We start from the raw sequence: 23,400 nt of genomic DNA, 5'->3' as shown, positions 1-23,400 counted from the left end.
ATATACTCAGTAATGGGATTGCTTGGTCAAATGGTATTTCTGGTTCTAGATCCTTGAGGAATTGCTACACTGTCTTCCACAATGGTTGAACTAATTTACACTCTCACCAACAGTGTAAAAGCATTCCTATTTCTCCACATCTTTTCCAGCATCTGTTGTTACCCAACTTTTTAACGATCACCATTCTAACTGGTGTGAGATGGTATCTCATTGAAAATAAATATTTTTTTTTTTCTTTTTGAGATGGGGTCTTGCTCTGTTGCCAGGCTGGAATGCAGTGGTGTGATCTCAGCTCACTGCAACCTATGCCTCCTGGGTTGAAGCGATCCCCTGCCTCTCAGCCTCCTGAGTAGGTGGGACTACAGGTGTGCACCACCACACTCACTTAGTCTTTTGTATTTTAGTAGAGACGAGTTTTCACCATGTTGGCCAGCATGGTCTCGATCTCTTGACCTTGTGACCCACCTGCCTTGGCCTCTCAAAGTGCTGGGATTACAGCACAAGCTACTTCACCTGGCCAAAAACGCATATTTTCAATAGTCAATAGACAAGAAGACTTTGAAAAGGGAAATGAAAAATAAATACAGAATATAGATACAGAAATATGTTATTCTTATAGTTATAAATATATATACTGCAAAGTCAATATCTTACAAGTTTACTACAACGTGGGAACACATTTTGAAAACTAATCAAGATTAAGACTGTTGTGCGATAGTAAAAGGACAACGGCATTTCTTCCAAAAAGAAGTTCACTATGAATTAAACAAACATTTTGTTTTTTAATATTTTAAGTTATAAGATTATAAGTCTATAAGACCTACTCTACTATACCAATTTTCATATTTAATCATAATCCTAGTAATTTTCACTGCTAAAATTCTTTATATAATTTAGGTAACATGTATTATTCATACAGTATCTCAAAGCAAAGGATTTTGCTTTGAAATGAGCAATCAGTTGAGTCACTGTGGAAGAACTAACTTTGGGTATTCACTTTTCAAAATGAATAACCATATGAATTTTAGAATATATTCTTCTAATTCTGTGAAAAATGGCATTGGTAGTTTGACAGGAATAGCGTTAAATCTGTAGATTGGCAATATGTCCATTTTAATGATATTGAATCTTCCAATCCTTGAGGATGGAATGTTTTTCCATTTGTTTGTGTCATCGTGTCATCTATGATTTCTTTCAGCAGTGTTTTGTAGTTCTCCTGTGGAAATGGTTCACCTCCTTGGTTAGATGTATTCCTATACCCTTTTTTTGTGTGTGTGGCTATCATAAATGGGATTGCCTGCTTGATTTGGCTCTCAGCTTGAATATTATTGGCTTTTAGTAATGCTACTGATTTTTGTGCATAGATTTTGTATCCTAAAACTTTACAGAAGTTGTTTATCAGTTCTAGGAGCCTTACAGTGGCATCTTTAGGGTATCCTAGGCAAAAGACATGAACAGACACGTCTCAAAAGAAAACATATAAACAGCCAACAAACATATGAAAAAATGCTCAACATCACTAATCATCAGAGAAATGCAAGTCAAAACCACAATGAGATACCCTCTCACACCAGTCAAAATGGCTATTATTAAAAAGTCAAAAAGTTACAGATACAGGCAAGGCTGCAGAAAAAAAGGGAATACTTATATGCTGTTGGTGGGAATATAAATTAGATCAGCCACTGCAGAAAGCAGTTTGGAGATTTCTCAAAGAACTTCAAACTACCACTCAACCCAGTAATCTCATTCTGGGTATACACCCAAAGGTAAACAAATCATTCCATCAAAAAGACACATGCACTCATATGTTCTTCACAGCTCTATTCACAGTATCAAAGACAAGGAATCAACCCAGGTACCATCAGTGGCACATTGGATAAAGACAACGTGGTACATATACTACCATGGAATACTATACAGCAATAAAAAAGAACCAAATTCTGCCCTTTGCGGCAACATGGATGCAGCTGTAGGCCATTATCCTAAGTGAATTAACACAGGAACAGAAAACCAAATACTCTATGTTCTCATTTATAAGTGAGAACTAAGCATTGGGTATACGTGAATATAAAGATGAGAATAATAGACACGAGGGACTTTTAGAGTGAGGAGATGGCAAGGGCTGGGAAACCAGTGGTTAAGTACTATGCTCACTACCTGGGTTACAGGATCATTCATACTCCTAAACTCAGCGTGACACAATATATCCATGTAACAACCTGCAAATGTATGCCCTGAATCTAAAATAGAAGTTGAAATAAAATAAAAATGAATAGCTAAGTGCTCCAAGTGATCTCTGGAGAAAATGCAATTTAATCCCATAAAAAGTTATATTTAAAAGAGAAAAGAATTATGAATTACAGGACATTCAGATAGTTGAAAATGGAATAAAAATGTACCGTTAGCTGCTAAATTAATACCTTACTTAGAATAAATCCATTTTGTAAGATGTATTAACATTTTAAGGCCACTAGTATACTGCTTGGCCAACAGACTTGAAAAAGATAACAGTTATCCATATAAATTAGTGTAGTCTCCAAAAATGTTACCTTTACTGTATACAGTTATCTACTTATCACCAGCAGAACCAACCTGAGAGTCCTTCATAAATAACTAAGACTAAACAAGAACTAAAAGTGTTAATAAAAATGTTTCTTTAAATAACTTTGCCTAAAGAAATTACAAACTTTCCCTTAGAAATAAGAGAAAACGTAAAAGGAAAATATAATATAAAGGAATAATAAAATGTAAAGGAAAAATAAAATGACAGCCATCCCCATTCACAAGTATTCAGAGAGCACTCACCATCCTATTCCTTGTCTTCAATCAGCATAGCAGGAAAAAAAAGGGTGGTAAAATTTTAATTTTTGAAAGGTTACTTATATGTGTATATGAAATGGTAATCTGTAGCACAGAAATTTAGAGAAATAAATGTTTTCTCTTCTTTTGGGATATACATTTGTTCAAGATCCAATATTATCAATGATTTTTGTAACCCATTAGATCTGTAAAGTTCTAATTCTATAAAGTTTTTAGTTTTCTATCAGAACTTTACCAACTCGTTTCTCTAGGCACACTAAGTCAAATTTATCATATGAAAAGTGATATTAAATATTTCATACTTTTTGAATGTCAGAAGTATAAGAACTGCCTTAAAAATAAAGAAATGAATAAAAATATTTACCGCAGCTTGCCAAGTTAATTTATTAAAAAAAAAAAAAACTAAAAATAACACTGAGTTTAAAAATAGTAAATATTAGCTAACATTATTACTACAATATTTATTTTTAAAAATAATGATTTACTCAATTTATTTCCTCAAAATAAATTCAATTTAGGCAGTGTTTTCTTCTTGGCAGTATTTTGTGAACTATTTTAACAAATAATAACTTAATAATTATAATTTTCATTTCTTTTATTCATGTTTAACAAACACATTAATGTTTATTATATGCCATGAATTGTTGTAAGTACTTTATTACTAAATTATATTATTCGCTCCAAATTTAGAAAGTTCCTAAACAAGTAGGTACTATGCCAATTATTTACTTGACTTCCATGACAACTGTGTTAGAATGGATAAAAAAAATTCCTACTTTCGAGTATGGAAAATCATAATTTATATGGCAAAAGCACCACATAGTGCAAATGAAGAACAGGATCAAAAAATGCTACAAGGCTAACAAATATTTAACAATTTATTTCTTGCCTTATGTTTGTTGCTTCATGTCTTTGGGGTTTAGGCCATTCTATAAATGCTGAACTTAATTTATGGGACAAATAATTTATTCTGGGTAAAAGGAGAAAAAGATGCATATTTAACAGTGACCAACCACAAGTATCAAAAGTCTTACATTTTGAATTTTCTAGTTATCCCAGGGATACTACCTAAGTTCTAGAAATAAACTCCCACTCTCATAACAGTTTTATCTAAAGAAAAAATTTCCATCTTTAAGATTAATATGAAAATAAACTTCAACCGTAAATAATTCAATATATGGCAAAGGTTTCAGAATTTTTATAAAGAGCTGTTATAATTAATAAAAAAGGTATACAGAGCAAGAACAAATGAGCACAAGTTAGAATAAGCAATTTACCCAAGAAGAAATTCTAAGACCAATAAACACGAAAAAAAGTTAATCCTTGCAATAATAAATTGCCAAGAGTTGACTGTTTTTGGAGACAAATTATGAAATGGGTTTAGTCCAGTGAAATGAATACAGAATTTAAAAAAAAAAGAAACACCATTTCACCTATTAAACTAAAAAAGATTTTAAAAACAGTATGAGTGATTATTAAAGTTCTGGGAAATGAACACATTTCACATCCTGGAGTGATGTACAATTTAGTACAATTTTATGAGGGCAATTTACAAGCATGAATCAAAAATTTCAAGAAGTACACATACTTTATCAATTTTTTTCCTGAAATTTGTGCTAAGGAAAATCTGCAATGCACACAAACTAGTACACACACACACAAAAATTAAATGAAAAAGTAGGGAAAGAATTTAAAGTTCAGTTCTATGAGACTGTTTCAATAAATGATGGACTAGCCAAAAGATGTGAAAAACAGTGATCCACTATGGTTCTACTGTGCAAAACAATATGCTGTGTATACACTTATTTGTTGCTATAAAAATATTCACAGAAAAACTGGAAAAACATACTGTACATCAAAACAGTATAAGAGTTATCTCTTTAGTTGTGAAATTGGTGATTGTTTTTCCAATGTTGTGCTTTTTGCTTTCCATGGCTTTTTGATATCAGCCTTGTGTTACTTCTGTAATAAAAACAATCGTGTCTGTGTGTGTTCTTTCTTTTTCTTTTCTTTTTTTTTTAATAAGCCCGCAGCACCCGGTATTCCCAGAAGGTCTCCCATCCAAGTACTAACCAGGCCCGACCCTGCTTAGCTTCCAAGATCACATGAGATTGGGGGTGTGTGTGTACTTTCTACATAAAACAAAGGTGAAACATATGGCAAAACAGTATATCAAATTAATTCCTTAAAACAAATGGGTATAATAATAACACCAATTTCATTTCCATTCAGACTTACTTTAGTTTCCCAAAGAGAAATCCTTGAACTTCATTTGCTTCAGTCTCATCCTCTACAGTAGTATTAGTCACAGCTACATTTTGGAAACAAAACCAAAATAAAACAAAATTATTTTCAGACTAGGAAAAGAACATGTAATCAAAAATCAGAAGAACTTGGCTGGGTATGGCAGCTCATGCCTGTCAGCCCAGCACTTTGGGAGACCAAGGTGGGCGATTCACTTGAGATCATGCAAGACCAGCTTGACCAACATGGAGAAAGCTTGTCTCCACTAAAATTAGCCAGACGTGGTGGCATGTAGTCCAGTTACTTGGGAGGCTGAGTCAGAATGGCTTGAGCCTGGGAGGCGGAGGTTGCAGTGGGCCGAGATCGTGCCACTGCACTCCAGCCTGGGGGACAGAGTGAAATTCTCTCTCAAAGAAAAAAAAAAAATTAGAACTCACAATGAAATGAAATTCCGTTTGTTTTACCTTGTTTTTCCTTCATGGACCAGATTAATAGGTATATATGCACGTGTACAGGCTTACACTCCTGAGTGTGAGCTTTCTTTTTAAATATGCTTGGATTGATTAAATACTTAGCAACCATAATAAAGTGCTTTATTATTAGTTAAAAGTCAGGTTCTATTTTATAATCAGAAATGATAAGCCAAAGTCCTGCAACAAATGCTGGGTTTAGCTTTTAAGTGAGACAGGAGATCCAAATCCTAAGTTTAAGTTTAAATGTAAGTTCCTGTGTATTTCTAACACCTTTAAAGATAATCAAGGTATCTTTAGAAAGACACCAAAACTCATGGCCTCAAAGAATAAAGATATAATATTTTATAGTCATTTCCCCTCTCCCTTACTTACCAAATAATTATACCGTACAGTGTGGTTGGTAGAATATGTGAAGGATGCTTTAGGATTATAAGGACTGTGATCTCTTACAGTGTGTGGAGTGGCTCTGTATCAGAGTATATTAGAGCTCAGCAATTATGCTCACCCTTCTTACTTTTCCAAAGCTCTGGATCTCTAGGACTATAAGTAAAAACCCTGATCATTTGATCTAGTCTTCCTTTTCCTCTTGTTTGTTCGTTCATTCACTGGGCGAACATTTACTGACTGCTCACTATGAGGTGTCTATGACAGGACAGACAACAGGAACAACAGAGATACGAAAGATACAAAGCATGCTTGGTGGACAAGGAGAGAGACAAATACACAGACAACTTTAGTAGAGCGTGTAAACTTTTCTAAAAGAAGACAGAAAGATATGGGATATAGAAAAGAGAAGAGCATTCTCTAACAGAGCAGCAAGATAGGCAGCCATCTCAGAGGCACAGACTGATATATTTGAGTCTTAAAAGATGTGAAGTCTATAGATGAAATGAAAGAAGCGAAGACAGTGGTAGGCAGAAAGAATAGCATATGCTAAGGGATGAAAGTAGGAGAGGTCATAATGACTTCCCATGGAGCCCATGCATAAAGGCATCTAGGGAACAGAAAACTATTCTAAACAGTAAATAGTTTAGTGTTGCAGACAAGAGGAGACAAAGAAGAGAGGGCTGAAGGAGAGTAAAAAGGCAGAAAAAAAATCCGACTGTGAAAAGCTTTGTTTGCTATGTTCTTACACCTGAATTTATGAGAGAGGTTCAGGGAGCCACTAAAGGATTTAACCAGTGGAATCACAGTCAGATTTTCATCATCAGAAGTTCATTTGGAAAGTACTGGCTATTAGATAAATCTGTTTTGAGGGGTGGTGAGATTGAGGGCACTGAAGACCAAAGATCAGAGAGATGGCTAGTTGAAGGTCTGATATATGTATACAGAGAGAAAAAAAGAGAACCTGCTCTAAGGAGTGGCAACTAGAATTGACAGGCGAAGACATATTCCAAATGTGTGTAAAAGGTTGGTGACAGAATGTAGTGCATAATACAGATGATATTACAAGCACAAGAATAGCTAAAAATGCCCTAAATTACTATTGTGACTATAAGATACTAAATTATAAAGCATTGTAGAGCTATACATAAGCTATATAGAAGTATACAAAATCGGAGTATTATTTTTACTATACTTTTTCAGTGACTAACCAAAAATATTTAAATTACAGTAATACAGATCTTTATTTGAAGCACATTCAGTTGGAAGAGCTAGAGAGAGGTCTGTGATCAAGGCAGAGCCTCTATATGAAAAACAAAATTGAAGCAGGAGCCTCATCTGAGTGCATACAAAAGAATAAACTTAAAATTCTTAGCCAAGAATCAAGCATAAATAAATTTGACATGAACCAGGTAATAAATAACTTCCGTAAGTATTCTGAGAACTTCTTTAGTTTATTTAAGTCTCCAGAGTCTCTTCATCTATAGTATACATTTAGTTCATAGAATACAGATAGATATTGGTTGGTAGATCACAAACCTAATGAATCTACCTCATCTGAACAATTCACAGGCCTCTCTCATCCTGCTTCAGAAAAGGAAAAAAAAAAAAAACCCTACCATCCTAATTTAATTATAAATATTTCAGACAAAACATCCTTACGTGGGCCAGACCCAAATGCCTATGCCAGTCACCTCTAGCAATAATTGCCACAGTGTACCTTACATATACTATCAATCGTTATATGGTGCTGCAATGGTTGGGAACCCATCGGGTATAAGCAAAATAACATACAATTTCATATTTTGAAATAAATTTTGATAACCAGTAACATTAAATACATTTCTTTCAGCTTAAAATTTAATTCCAAATTAAGTAAGAACATGTCCACCCCATCTCTAGCCTCAAATGAACATATGTAGGATTATACTCATTAAATTTTTTAAAAACCAAAGTATGTAAAAGACTCCAACATTTCATTCTACTCAAGTACTGAGACAGAAAACTTACTTTTAACTTGGGTATCATCCAGTGCTTTGTATTCTGTACTCTTAATTGCTAGCTCCACACCATACCCAGATAAGTACATTTTCCGTGAGCTTGGTTTCTGTTCAAACACATTTGTTTTATAAAAAGAGAAAATACTTAGTCAAACATCTTGTTTTAAAGTCAGTACCATGATGTATTTGGACATAAGGTTAAATGACTAATATTGAAGGCTTTTAATCACTGTGAAATATTTGGGGGGTGTTTACACTCTAGTCTACCAAGGAACTAGAATTTGGTTAATGACTATTTTGTAAAAACTTTGTCATGACTACTGCTTTACTTTTCTTTAATTTTACAATTAAAATGAAAAATATCTGATCTTCTTCTGTTATACCATGAACAGAGGATCCAATACAGACAAGTTTCAACAAAACTGTTCTCCTTTTTGGGGACCCCCAAAAGATTTGCTAAACAAAAAATGCTATTCACTTGCTGGTTGTCTAGATGCAGGACAACTACAGTATTGCCAAAAGCAAATACTGGAAAGTAGTGGCAAAGAAGACAAAAAAGAAAGTTAGTGCCATGAAATACCTGATTAGAGTTTTATTTCTCAATGATTAAAATATGCCAAATGCCACAAATTAATATCTGTTCTTGCAATAAGGGGGTACAGTTGACTAAAACAGAGTTGTCTGAAACATTTATGATCAGAATTTTAGTACCTTTAATTTTGTTCTTTCTATAAAAGGCAAATATTAAATGTACTCCTAGAGATTACCTCATCAAGCAAGAGAAGTCACCATATTTTATTCAAAATGAAGCAACCTAGATGAATACACATAATAGTTTTATGTTTTGTTTTGGGTTTTTTTTGAGACAGAGTCTCACTCTGTTGCCCAGGCTGCAGTGCAGTGGCGTGATCTTGGCTCACTGCAACCTCTGCCTCCCAGGTTCAAGCAATTCTCCTGTCTCAGCCTCCTGAGTAGCTGGAATTACAGGTGTGTGCCACCACGCCCAGCTAATTTTTGTATTTTTAGTAGAGACGGCTTTCAACATGTTGGTCAGGTTGGTCTCAAACTCCTGACCTTGTGATCCACCTGCCTTGGCCTCCCAAAGTGCTGGGATTACAGGCGTGCGTCACCACGCCTGGCCAATATAATAATTTTAAAGATGTTCCAGCTTCCTGACTAAAATTCTTGTTGGTTGTACTGCAGCCATTATCATTGGTATATCTCAAGGGGTTAGAAAATCACTTTAATTTAGAGCTCAGCAAACTCCCTGGAAGATGCCATGTGTCTTTGCTTAATTCAGGTTTGCATAGGGGCAGTTCTGCATGATGGAGGAAAAGGTACAGATTGGAGGGAAGGAGAACTTTAGTTGTGCATTATTCTTTGTATTCTCGTCTTTCCTCCCTAAACTTTCTACCAAGCTGTAATGATATGCATATGGCCAGAGTGACTGTTCTTTTGGCCTGTTCTATTTCTAAATAAAAATATGTAAAAATTAGCTTCAGATTTGCAGACAAGTAGTTAACATTGCTACCCACACTAAAATTTAATTTGCTTATTTCTCAGGCCCACATTATATATGAAAGACAGCATGTAGAAACTCGGTTATTTATAACTATAGTAATCTGACAATGTTGAAAATTTTTTAGAGTTTTCAATTTCATAAAAGCTCAATTTAAAACTACATTTTGAATATCTACTCAAAAGACCAATCAGTTGGTGGCTAAGTGAACTGAAACTACAAGGCCGCATATCTTGTCACAGTTCATAAAAGAAATGCAATTTTGCATAACCAATTTACATTATCAGTTCTGGAAAGTTATTAGCTCTTCAGTAATAAAAATGTTTCTTAAATTCATATTTACTTTCCTCATTTGAAAATGTATTGATATAAAATTTGAATTGTAGTTTAGTAAGTTTGGATTTGCAAACCAAACTACCAAATCAACAGGTTAAAAAAAAAAAACTTCCATTTTTCTACTTCTTCTTTCCCCCACAAAAAGGCATATGTTAAAAATGTAACATAAATACTTCTATTTTTATTAGAATTACATGTTGACTAGATTTACATTATATTTTGAACATACAAGATGCCATTCATTAAATATAAGGCTATAATTTGATATTACTAAATGCCCAGATAGTTAATATGATTTCACACAAGCATACTTAATGGTCACTTTCTCTAAAGAATAACTTGAGACAGATTCTCGATAGGCATAGCTCCCCAGGGGGATGTTAGAATCACATGGGAGAACATTTAAAAAAGACAAACACATGCAATTAACAACAACAAGAGTTTAAACTGCACAGGTTTACTTATATGTAGATTTTCTCCCACCTTGTCACCTGAGACAGCAAGTTCAACCTCTCCTCTTCCATTTCCTCCTCAGCCTACTCAATGTGACTACGAGGATAAAGACCTTTGTGATGATCCACTTCCATTTAATGAAAATATATTTTCTCTTCCTTATGACTTTCTTAATAACATTACTTATCTAGCTCACTTTATTGTAATTACAGAATATAATACATGTAGCATAAAAAATATGTGTTAATTGACTTTGTGTTATCAGTAAGGCATTCAGTCACAAGGCTATTCGTACTTAAGTTTTGGTGGAGTCAAAAGTTATATGTGGATTTTTTTAACAACGTGAGGGGTCAGTCTGTCTACCCACACATGTTTAAGGGTAAACTGTACTTGTATTTCCCACTCCCATTCCTATTCTCATTTGCCTCTCATCTCTGCCTTACCTGATAGAGAATCATAGTCTTAAGGTACTACTGCTATTGATGGGAATGTATCCATCTTTTAGCAAACTAGTTGGGAAAAATTGAGAATTATTGGTTAAGAGAATTAGACAATATAAAATGTTTTGAGTGCACACTCTAGACCCATGAGTCTCTATCCTCTTTTATATTTAGTTTTTCTGAAAACACTTTCATCACATCTAACATAAATCTGTTATGTTACATCTCTTGCCACTAAAATTGAAGTACTCTGAGAATAAGGAATGTTTCTCTCTTATTCACTGCTACATGAACAATGCTTGGCATAGAGGCATTCAAATATTTATGGAATTAATGACTTAAATATGTAATCATTTACAAATTGTACACACCCACAATTTCTCTTTATATTTCACTTTACAGATAATCTTTATGTAGATTATGCAAATATCTATATGTCAACACACTCAAGAATATTTAAGGTTTTCCACTTTGCTAAATAGCAATAACCCACTCAAAATTATACAATGAACAATTAAAACTGAGAATGTGAAGAACACTCGGGAAAAAATACATTTTATATGATGTTATTGTAGGGCAAGTCCCTGAAAGATCTTGGCAACCCAACTCTTTCTCGTTTTCTCACTTGTAATTCTCAGAATAACTGTAGAATGATGCGCTGGAAATGCCAGAAATATGAAGAAATTGGCCAGTAAAGCCAAGCTCTGTTCCCAACCCTCCTAGAACAGGAAGTCTTACAATGCTTTAGCACAGCTCATCAAGTTGCTCCAAGGTATAAAATCCAGGGCAGAGCAGGCTTTCAGGGTTCCTCAGTGGTGATGCAACATGAAGGACATGCACGTGAGACTCCATCCATGCTGAGCAGCTATCCTAAGCATTGGCGGATCAGTCTGGCATGAATCCTTAGGTGTCTATTGTCCCTTGCTGCCTATCTGTGAGTAATAAAGTTGCTTCGCTAAACTTGCATGAATGTTCTGTCTTACCAGACTCATGCCAGTGAATTGATACTGGTACACAGTATTAGCAAGAAGTTCACAGTCCTCCCCTGGGATTGATACCAGTGCACAGGAACCTTGCCTCATAAATTATCAAATATGTAAAACAAAATTAAGATACTGAAATAAGCTACTTATCTTCTATCACCAGTACTAAGCACAGTGCCCAAATTACAGGCATTTATGGAAGATCATTATAATGGCCATAAATTAATAACTCCTTTCCATGTGAAGTCTCCTTTGCAAGGTGATCTTGCCACTTCTTACCAAGAAATTGAGTCTATTCCTCCATTCTTTTGAATCTGGCTGACTTGTGACTTGCTTTGATTAATATAAGATGGCAGAAGTATCACTGTATGAGTTCTTGGGCACAGGGCTTAAGAGGTATTGCAAGTTCTGTTCTCTTCTTTTTTGGACCCTAAGCCATCATGATGTGAAGAGTCATAATCTATTAGAAGATGAAAGGCCATGTGGAAAAGACCAAGAAACTCCAGCTATCACACCTGAACTGTACACAGGTCTGTCAGAATAACCCAAATCCCCAAGCTCTAATCTAGTACTGAATGACCCCCACTGCATGAACAAGACCAGCAGAAAGACTGTCCCAACTGTCAAACTACAGAATAAACAGAAACAGTAGTCAATATTGCCTTAATCCACTACATTTTGAACAGATTTCGTACAAAGCAATTCAGACACAGACACAGCAACTAATAAATATGCATGGAGGAAAGAAAGAAGGAAGAGATGACAGATTCCCCTCACAAATTTCTAATTCAAAGAATACCTAGTTTCCTCATAAATACTGGCAACTCACAGTTTTTCATCCTTTTACAATCATATATTACTGCTTTGAGAAGTTATAAGGTAGCTTCAATCAGCACTAAGAAACTTAAATTTTGTATTCCCAATGTAAGCAGCAAAGGTATGGAACCACAGCAACTCTAGGGAAAAAACAAATTTATTTTTTAATTTTTAATTATTATGGATATAGAAAGGTTGCACATATTTATGGGGTATGTTATAATTTGATAGAAATATACAAAATATAATGATCAAATCAGGGTACTTGGGATATCTATCACCTCAAACATTTTATCTTTCTTTGTGTTAGGAACATACCAATTTTTGAACTCATGGATGGTTAATGGGTATAACAATGCAGTTAGGAAGAATAGGCTCTAGTGTTCAGCAGCACAATAGAGTAACTATAGTTAATAATTTATTGTATATTTCAAAACAAGGAAAAATAATTTTATAAGCATTACATCCTTATTAAAGAGCCACCTAGTTATGACCTCCTGTCTCTTGGAACTAGAATGTATCATCTTTCTCATTCTTCAGTGGACAGATATCAGAGGGTCTCAGAATCATATGCTATATATTCCCAGGCAATATGCCAAATCTACTGAAGGAAGATCTCTAGGAGTGAGAGCACTTTATTATTTAAAAGAACACTCTGATTGGTGTTGGGGTAGAGAATGAGACTGATAATGCAAAACAAAAGAACCTTCAACTTTATTTTTAAAGTTTTATTAATTAAAAAATAAACTGGAAGAAAAAAATAAAATGTTAACTGTCAATTCTGGGTAGTATATACAAAATGTTTACTATTTTTAGGCTTTTTGTACTAGAAAATTTTCTAAGAAAAAATAAAGCAGATGGACTGAGAATGATAACAGAAGAAAAAGGCACCTGTGGGAGGGTGAACATTAGACTACCTGGGACAGATATCACCAAAGGCTAGTGAAGCTGGTAAAGATATTTAGCTACAAATCTATAGTTTGCTAAAGGCTAAATGTGAACTAATGTGAGAGTGTGAAGCTCTTGGTAGCTCCAGACATAGCAAGGCTGAAACCCTCTTGCACAGGGCAGACTGGGGAAAGTCCTGAGAAAGCTTCCACTCTAATGCTAACAGGGAGAGAGGAAAGAAAATCACTGCTGAAATCCACTTCAGATATATCTCTCCTACAGAACCAAGCCTTAATCTTAAGAAGCAAGGGCAACAAAATTGTAGCTATATAGTGCACTGGCGGAAGTCCACTGAAGATGGGAGAAATGGAATAGATGAAAGCCCTAGCCTGAAGGAGGGGCAGGAATACCTACCTGCCAGGCCCAACATTCTGAGAGAGGATCAGGAATGTTGAGGCCCAAATTCACAGTCTGCCTAGAAAGGAAACTTAAAAAGAACATCAGAGAATATCTTCTTCCTTACTTGCCCCATCACCTCTACCTCAAGGCCAATCTAACAAGAGTTGAATAAAGATAACACTGAAATACATGTGGGAAAGCTGTAAGAAACACATTCTCTCTGGGGAGCTGTGCAAAGGGAAGATCCAAATCTAAATGGGGAGACCTAAAGCCAAGTGGACTGCAAACACGAAACCCAACCGAACTCCTGACCAGAACAGCTCAATCCTGCATACATGAAAGACATGGCCTACACTAAAGGTAGTGTCAAGGCTCCTACTTAAAATGTTCAGCTTTCAACAACAACAACAAAAATCACAAGATGTCCAAAAAGTCAAGGGAAAAAAAGTCTGAAGGGACAAATTAATCAATGATTTCAAAATCAGAAGTGAAAAAGAAGTTGGAACTTGCAGGAGAGAATTTAAAATAATGATTAACATGTTAAATACTCTCATGAAAAAAGTAGAACATATGCATGATCAGAGAGGCAAATTCAATACACATATTAAAAACTGTAAGAAGAAGCCAAATGGCAATGAAAGAAATTAAAAGCACAGTAACAGAAATGAAGAAGGCCTTCAACAGAGTCACTAGTAAACCTGACGTAGTCAAAGAAAGAATTGTTAACTACAAGGTATGTCAACAGAAATTATTCAAATTGAATTTAAGAAGAAAAAGTAGTGGAGAAAGCAAGGAAAAAATCCAAAAAGCAAACAACAACAATAACTCAGGATCTGTGGGATAGTACCACATGTTCTAGTACAGACATAATCAGAATCCCAAAAGGAGGAAAAGAAAGAGAATGGAAATGGGGGTGGCAGTGATCAGGAAAAAACAGTCAAGAATTTTCCAAAATTATTGAAAGACACCCACCTACACATTCAAAAATCTCAGAGAATATCAAACAGAATACCTACAAATCTCATATTCAAATTCCTGAAACCAAAGACAAAGAGAACATACAGAAAGCTAGAGAAAGACACATTACAGAGAAATAAAGCACAAATAGAGTCAACAGACACAGACAGCAAAGTAACAGACTGTTAAACCAACAATATCAAATCACTTCAAATATGAATGTCCTAACTCATGGGTTAATAGTAGAGATTGTCAGATTAGATTAAAAAAAGCAAGATCTAATTATTTGCTGCCTATAAAATCCCACTTACATATAAAGATATAAATAGGTTAAAAGTTAAAGAAAACAAAACAGAATAAAAGGTATCATGCAAAAATTAACCAAAACAAAGTAGGAATAAATTTATTAATGGCAGACAAAGTAGACTTCAGAACAGAAAATATCAGAGACAAAATGTTAAATTAGGCTGGGTATGATGGCTCATGCCAGTAATCCCCACACTTTGGGAGGCTGAGGTGAAAGGATCAGTTGAGGCCAGGAGTTTGAGACTAGCCAGGACAACACAGCAAGACCCTGTCTCTACAAAAATTTAAAAGCTGAGTGTTGTGGTGTGTACCTGTGGTCCTAGCTGCTTGAGAGGCTAAGGTAGGAGGATCACTTGAGCCCAAGAGTTCAAGGGAGCAGTGAACTATGATTGCACCACTGTACTCCATTCAGGGCAACAGAAAGAGATCCCTCTCAAAAAAAGAGGTAAATTACATAATGATAAAGGGCTCAATTCTATAATTGATATACAATACTAATATGTAAGCATTAATCACAATACTTCAAAACATAGACAAAACTGACAGATCTAAAAGGAACATAGGCAAATCTACATTCATAGCTGGAGATACTAGTGTTCCTCTTAAGGAAAATGACAGAACAAATAGGCAGAAAGTCAATAAGAATACAGATAATCTATGAGCCAACATTACCTAATTAATGTTTAGAAAACATTCTACCCAATGAAAGAATACTCATTCCTTTCAAGTGAATATGGAACATTCACAAAAATAAATCATGTTCTAAGCCATAAAACCTTCACAAATTTTTAAAAACTATACAAATTATAATCTCAAACCATAAAAAAAGTAAACTAGAAATCAATAACAATAACAACAACAACAAAAAGTGGAATGTCACCAAATATTTGTAAGTAATACTTCTAAATAACCCAAGGATCTCAGTCCATAGGTTCCAAAATGACAGTAAAACAAGTTGGCTTCACTCCCTATCATAGAAAATAAAAAACAAATATACAATGGCAAGACAGTCACCAGCAATATACCAGAACTCAAATATGAGTATGAGACAGTTTCTGGAGCTTTTCCAGAGAAGGTGAGTAAACTCTGAGCAGACAGTAAGAAAACTGGACTTCCATATCTATGATGCTTCTCCCCCAACCTGCCCAGCACAACTACATGAAAAATTTCCCTCTTAGGTTTCTACACTAGAAAAAAATGAGATTCAGGTGAACATCAGCTTCCCCACTATTATGGGGATCCCTCTGCAAGGAGAATTGACCCTGCCTCAACCCACAGGAAGCATCATTCGTGCCTAAAGGGAGAAATATGCCTGAGGACAGACAAAGCGGAAAGGCAGGATTGCTGTACCCAGTCTTGGAAAGTCTAACTCTCTGCTCTATAACTTGAAGAGAAGAGAACACCTCCAAATTCATTCTAGGAGGCCAGCATTACCCTGATATCAAAACAAGACAAGGACACAGCACAAAAAGAAAACTATATGCCAATAACACCAATAAACACAGATGTAAAAATCCTCAACATATTAACAAACTGAATTCAGCAACACCTTAAAAAGATCGTGCACCATGATCAAGTGAGATTAATCCCAGGGATACAGGATAGTTCAACATACACAAATCAATAAATGTAATACACCATATTAACAGAACCAAGAACACAAAAACCACATGATAATTTGAATATGTGCTGAAAAGGCCTTTGATAAAATTCAACATCTCTTTCTGACAAAACCCCTCAATAAACTAGGTATAGAAGGAATGTACCTCAAAATAATTAAGGCTATATATGACAAATCCACAGCTAATATTATATGGAAACAGGAAATAATTGAAATCCCTTTCTCTAAAATCTGGAACAAGACAAGAATGTTCCTTTTCACTATTTTTATTCAACATAATACCAGAAGCCTTAGCCAGAGTAGTAAGGCAAGATAAATAAATAAAGGGCATCCAAATTGGAAAAAGAAGAAGTCAAATTAGCCTTGTTTGCAAACAGTATGATCTTATATTAGAAAAACCTAAAGATTCCCCCAAAAAACTGTTTGAACTAACAAATGAATTCAGTAGAATTGCAAGATATACAAAATTCAGTAGTATTTATATACACCAACAGCAAACAACATTCTGAAAATGTTACAATAGTTACAAATAATATAAAATACATAGGAATTAATTTAACCAAAGAAGTGAAAGATCTATATTAACACAAAGAAACAATAGTTAATAATAGTTACAAATAACATAAAATAGGAAATTAATTTAATCAAAGAAGTGAAAGATCTATATTAATACAAAAAAAGAAGCACTACAGCACTGATGAAAGGAATTGAAGAGAACACCAAAAAATGGAAACATATTCCATGTTCATGGATTGGAAGAATTCATATTCAGACAAGGCACCAATACAGCAGAACAGAGGACCCAGATATAAAGCTACACATTTAGAACCAACTCATTTTCGACAAACATGCCAAGATCAAACACTGGGGAAAGGACAGTCTTTTCAATATTAAAACTGAACAACCATAATGCAGAAACTAACTAGATCACTATCTCTCATCATATACAAAAATCAAATCAAAATGTATTAAAGACTTAAATATAAGACCCAAAGCAATGAAATGACTAGAGAAAAATATTGGAGAAATGCTCAGGACATTGTTCTGGGCAAAAATTTTTTGTGTGAGACTTCAAAAGCACGGGCAACAAAAGTAAAAATAGATAAATGAAGTTAACATCAAGCTAAAAAGCTTCTACACAGCAAAGGAAACAACACAGTGAAGAGTCAATCCACAGAATGGGAGAGAATACCTGACAAACACCCATCTGACAAGGGATTAAAATCAGAATACATAAGGAACTTAAACATGTCCTTTATTACCACTTCTACTCAACATAGTACTGAAAGTCCTGGCCAGAGCAATCGGGCAAGAAGAAATAAAAGGCATCCAAATAGGAAAAGAGGAAATAAACTACGCCTGTTTGCAGATATGATTCTGTATTTAGAAAATCCCATAGTGTCTGCCCAAAAGCTCCTTGATCTGATAAACAACTTAAGCAAAGTTTCAGGATACAAAATCAATGTACAAAAATCATTAGCATTTTTATACAGCAACAACATTCAAACTGGCAAGCCAAATCAGGAAGGTAATCCCATTAACAATTGCCAAAAAAAGAATAAGACACTTATTTTGTTTTAATTGCATTTTAGGTTTGGGGTACATGTGAAGAACATGTAAGATTGTTGCATAGGTACACACATGGCAGTGTGGTTTGCTGCCTTCCTCCCCATCACCTATATCTGGCATTTCTCCCCATGTTATCCCTCCCCAACTCCCCACTCCCCACAGTCCCTCCCCTATTCCCCCCGCCACAGACCTCAGAGTGTGTGATGCTCCCCTCCCTGTGTCCATGTGTTCTCACTGTTCAACTCCCACCTATAAGTGAGAACATGCGGTGTTTGATTTTCTGTTCTTGCGTCAGTTTGCTGAGAATGATGGTTTCCAGGTTCATTCATGTCCCTACAAAGGACACGAACTCATTGTTTTTTATGGCTGCATAGTATTCCATGGTGTATACATGCCACATTTTCCCTGTCCAGTCTATCAGACACTTATGACTACAACTAACCAGAGAGATTAGTCTCTACAATAAGAATTAGTAATACAAAATACTGTTCAAGGAAATCCGATGACACAAATAAACGGAAAAACATTCCAGGCTCATGGGTTAGAAAAATCAATATCATTAAAATAGCCATACTATCAAAACAATGTACAGATTCAAGGCTATACCTATCAAACTACCAATGACATTCTTCACAAAATTAGAGAAAGCTAAATTAAATTTCATATGGAACACAGTAAGAGCCCGAATAGTCAAGGCAACCCTAAGCAAAAAGAACAAAGCTGAAGGTTACAGTAACCAAAACAGCATGGTACTGGCATAAAAAGACATATAGAGCAATGGAACAGAATAGAGAGCCCAGAAATAATGCCACATACCTGCAACCATCTGATCTTTGACAAAGCTGACAAAAGCAAGCAATGGGGAAAGGACTCCCTATTCAATAAATGGTGCTAGGATAAATGGCTAGTCATATGCAGAAGATTGAAACTGGACGACTTCATTATGCCACATAAAAAATCAACTCAAAATGGATTAAAGACTCAAATGTAAAGCTTAAAACCATAAAAACCCTCAGAAGATAACCTAGGAAATACCATTCTAGACATGGGCCCTGGCAAAGATTTCATGATGAAGATACCAAAAGTTTTGTTTTCAAAAAAAAAACAAAAATTGAAAATGGGACCTAATTAAACTAAGGAACTTCTGCATAGCGAAAGAAATGATCAACAGAGTAAACAGGCAACCTACAGAATGGGAGAAAATATTTGCAAATTATGTATCTGACAAAGGTCTAATATCCAGAATCTACAAGGAACTTAAATTTATAAGCAAAAAATAAACAGCCCCATTAAAAAGCGTGTAAAGGACATGAACACTTTTCAAAAGAAGACATATGATATGGTCAAAAAGCACATAAAAATATGCCCAACAGGACTAATCATTAGAGCAATGCAAATCAAAACCACAATGAGATACCATCTCACATCAGTCAAAATGGCTACTATTAAAAAGTAAAAAAGTAACAGATTCTGGTGAGGTTACAGAAAATAGTGAATCCATATACACTGCCAATGGTACTGTAAACTAGTTTATTTAAAGCAGTGCGGCAATTCCTCAAAGAACCTGAAAAAGAACTACCATTTGACCCATTAATCCCATTACTGGGTATATACTCAAAAGAATATAAATTGCTCTACCATAAAGACACATGCATGCACTTTTTACATGGCAAAGACATGGAAAGCAACCTGAATGCCCAACAACAGTAAACTGAATTAACAAAATATGGTATACATACACCATGAAATGCTACACAGTGCATGCCAGGCTTAATTCCTAGGTGAAGGGTTGATAGGTGGAGCAAACCACCATGGCACACATTTACCTATGTAACAAACCTGCACATCTTGCACATGTACACCAGAATTTAAAAAAAAAACCTGCCTCTAATATAATAGTTAATAGTGGAAGACCAAATGCTTTCCCCACAAATGAGGAAAAAGGCAAGGATATCTTCCTTCACCACTCCCCATTCAACATTAACTAGAAGTCCTAATCATTAAGATAAGGTTAAAAAAAATAAATGGCATATAGATTGAAAAAGAAGAAAAACACTGATGAAGGAAATCAAAGAATATTTAAATAAACCAAGAGATATAATTGTCATCAATTGGAAGATTGAATATTTTTAAGATGTTCTCTCACAAATTTGATTTATATATTTAATGTAATCTCACAAAATGACAGCAAGGTTTTTTGTAGATATAGACAAGCTGATTTTAAAGTTCACAAGAAGAGACAAAGGAATTAGATTAGCTGAAACAATTCTGAAAAAGAGTAACAAAGTTGGAAGACTAATACAATCTGATCTCAAGGCTATAAAGCTAGAGTAATCAAGCAGTGTGGTATTGATGTGAGGACAGACAGGCAGATCAATGGCACAGAAAAGCAAAGCCAGAAATAGACTCACACAAATACAGTCATTTATATTTTACAAGCGGATAAAGGAAATTCAATGGAGGATAGTTTTCTAAACAAATGTTAAAACAACTGGACATCCATATGCAGAAAGAAAAATCTCAACATATAGCTCACAAGTTGCACAAACCTTAACTCCAATGGATCATAAACCTAAATGTGAACAATAAAACTATAAAATTCCTAGAATAAAATCTGCATGAACTTGAGATTGGTGATGAGTTTTTAGATACAACACCAAAAATATAATCCGTAAACAAAAAAAAAAAATGATGAACTGGACAAAAACTCTTCCTCTGCAAAACACATTAAGATAATGAATGACAAGATGATTAACAAATTGGCAGAATCTGCTTGTAAATCATGTATCTTATAAATGACTTATATCTAGAACATGTAAAGAACTCTGAAAATTCAACAAAAAGGTTTACCAAAAACAAACTTACGAAAAGTTATTCAACTTCATTAGTAATTAGAGAAAGGCAAATTAAAATGACAATGAGATACCACTGTGTACCTAGAACAGCTATAATTTAAAAAAACTGACATTAACAAATGGTGGTTAGAACTTAGAGCAGTGAAATTATCTTTCATGGCTAAGAGGAATGAAAAATTGTACAGCCACTTTGGGAGACAGTTTAGTATAATTTATTATGAAGTTAAACACTGACTTACCATACAACTCAGCAATAGAACTTCTAGGCATTTATCCAAGTGAATTGAAAACATATGCTCCTACAAGAATCTGTATGTGAATGTGATGGTACTAAGGTGACTGACAGATGACTCTGTGTGATTGTTGAAACCCAACATTGTACATCACAGATGATACTTTTCAAAAAGACATCTGACTAGATTGTGAACTAAAAATATGTTCACAGAAGGCAAAGCTCAATATATATGAATAAAAAGTCTCTTCAAAATTAATCAGAAAAGTCCAATTCACTCCCATACAAAATCCCAACAACATGTTTCATGGAACCTGGCCAACTGCTTCTAAAATTAATATGGCTACATATCATGCAAGAACAGCCAAGGTATTTAGAAAAATAAAAACTAAGAAGCGGAGCTATACTAGCAGATATCAAAATATATTTTAAAGCTACAGAAATTTAAATGATGTTATATTTGTGTAGAATAGACATATATATATCACTACAACAGAATGGAAAGCCTAAAAACATATACATGTCTATATGAAAAATTGGATATGATGGAGTAGAATACAGACTTGACTGTTCAATGAAGTATGTGAAGATCAATGATTTCCCATATGGAAAAAACAGAATTACATCTCTACCCCATAGTATATTCAGATAAATTCCAGAAGGATTAAAAACCAAAACATAAAAAATACAACTTTGGCTCTTACAAGAAAATGTGTTTATGACATCATAAAGAAAATCATTAAGGTAAAGTTGAATAAATCTGACTACATCACAATATTTGTAAAAAGATGTCATAAACAATTTTTTAAAAATACCAGAAGTTCAGAAATGCACTAGAATGTTGCAAAATATAGAAGAAAAGATAAGTATTCAAAATATATTAAAAACACCTATAAACCAATGAGAAAAAAAGAATCCAATATAAAAACAGGCAAAGGCTATGGACAGGAAATTTACAAATACAATGTTATGTTTTAATTGTATTAAATATTAATATATAAATCTTAATAATTTGGGAAATGCAAATTACAACATTCGATGTTGGGAAGACAGCAGTAACAAAGCAAAGTCCTTCCTTTAATGGCCATTGTATTCATATGTGCGTGTGCGTATGTGTATGTGTGTGTGTGTATGCGTGCTGAAAGTGTTGAATAGATAAACGAGATATAGTAATAAGTGCTATGAAATCATAAAAACAGAAAAATGTGATAGTGTAATAGCAACGGGAGGCTAGAGGAATGGGGAAAGAACAATACAGCACATTTGAACAGAAATCTGAATGAAAAAGTAGTCAGTTCTCAAAAGACAAAGTTAAGAGTATTCCAACACCACGCTTAGCACTTTGACCTAATACTGTATATAGTATCAGCATGTTGAGTAAATCAGATTTCTTTGTTAAGAATTCTTACCAAATATCATACACATTATTGAAGTATGTTTTTGTTTTTTTATCCAAGTTTTAAATCTGTGCCAGAAAAAGGCAAAGAATTATAGACATAATACTCCTAGAACAGACAGAATCCCAATATATTTTTCCACATTAAATTCACGTTTGTTAAGTTAAAAAAAAGTCAGACAACTATTCTGGTGAAAATTACTATTTAAATCTAGTAAGAAAATTATTATAGTAATTGTTTTTTCTACAGCCAAAAGTAACCTTGGAAAAAACAAGCACATACCTGAATATAATGGCGAAGAACATACAGAATTTCCCCATTTTGAGCTTTTTCAGACAATACTTTGTGAAATGCACTAAATGCTCTAGTACCCATTTCGGCATAGAGAATCACCACTGGTAAGTTCTCTTTGTTTGTAGGAAATTTGTGATCTCCTTTAAACAGATAAGGTCTAGTCCTAAGATGAAAAAAACACAAACTTTTGAAAGAATTGAAAGTCAATGGCATCTCAATTCTGTATAATTGCTGATTATCAAACAATTCATAATATAATCATTAAAAAATGAATTTAAATTTCCTCTGATGACTTTGTACATATAACTTGAACTAAATGACAGAAAAGAAAGAAAAGAATTTGGTTAACCCAAATCTAATATTAAAAATACTTTATTTCCCGTCATTTCCTCCTAAGCTTGGCGTTTGGTCAGT

At 34.3% G+C, this 23,400-nt stretch overlaps 1 protein-coding gene across 2 annotated transcripts in view; it reads right to left on the bottom strand.

Annotated features, from left to right (window-relative positions):
* The window catches only part of UGGT2 (UDP-glucose glycoprotein glucosyltransferase 2), a 246,456-nt gene that overhangs the window by 191,732 nt on the left and 31,324 nt on the right, over window positions 1-23,400 (bottom strand). For both annotated transcript variants that reach the window (XM_012458621.2, XM_012458622.2), the window contains exons 5-7: window positions 22,975-23,149; window positions 7,932-8,028; window positions 5,059-5,131 (exon numbers count right to left, since the gene is read on the bottom strand). In XM_012458621.2, the coding sequence (XP_012314044.1) occupies window positions 5,059-5,131; window positions 7,932-8,028; window positions 22,975-23,149 (345 nt within the window). The remainder of the gene's footprint in view (window positions 1-5,058; window positions 5,132-7,931; window positions 8,029-22,974; window positions 23,150-23,400) is intronic.

Source organism: Aotus nancymaae, unplaced genomic scaffold (assembly GCF_030222135.1).
Source record: "Aotus nancymaae isolate 86718 unplaced genomic scaffold, 86718_ANA_hifiasm-v0.15.2.pri h1tg000048l, whole genome shotgun sequence".
Lineage (NCBI taxonomy): Eukaryota > Metazoa > Chordata > Mammalia > Primates > Aotidae > Aotus > Aotus nancymaae.
This window is presented reverse-complemented; position numbering and strand designations above follow the sequence as displayed.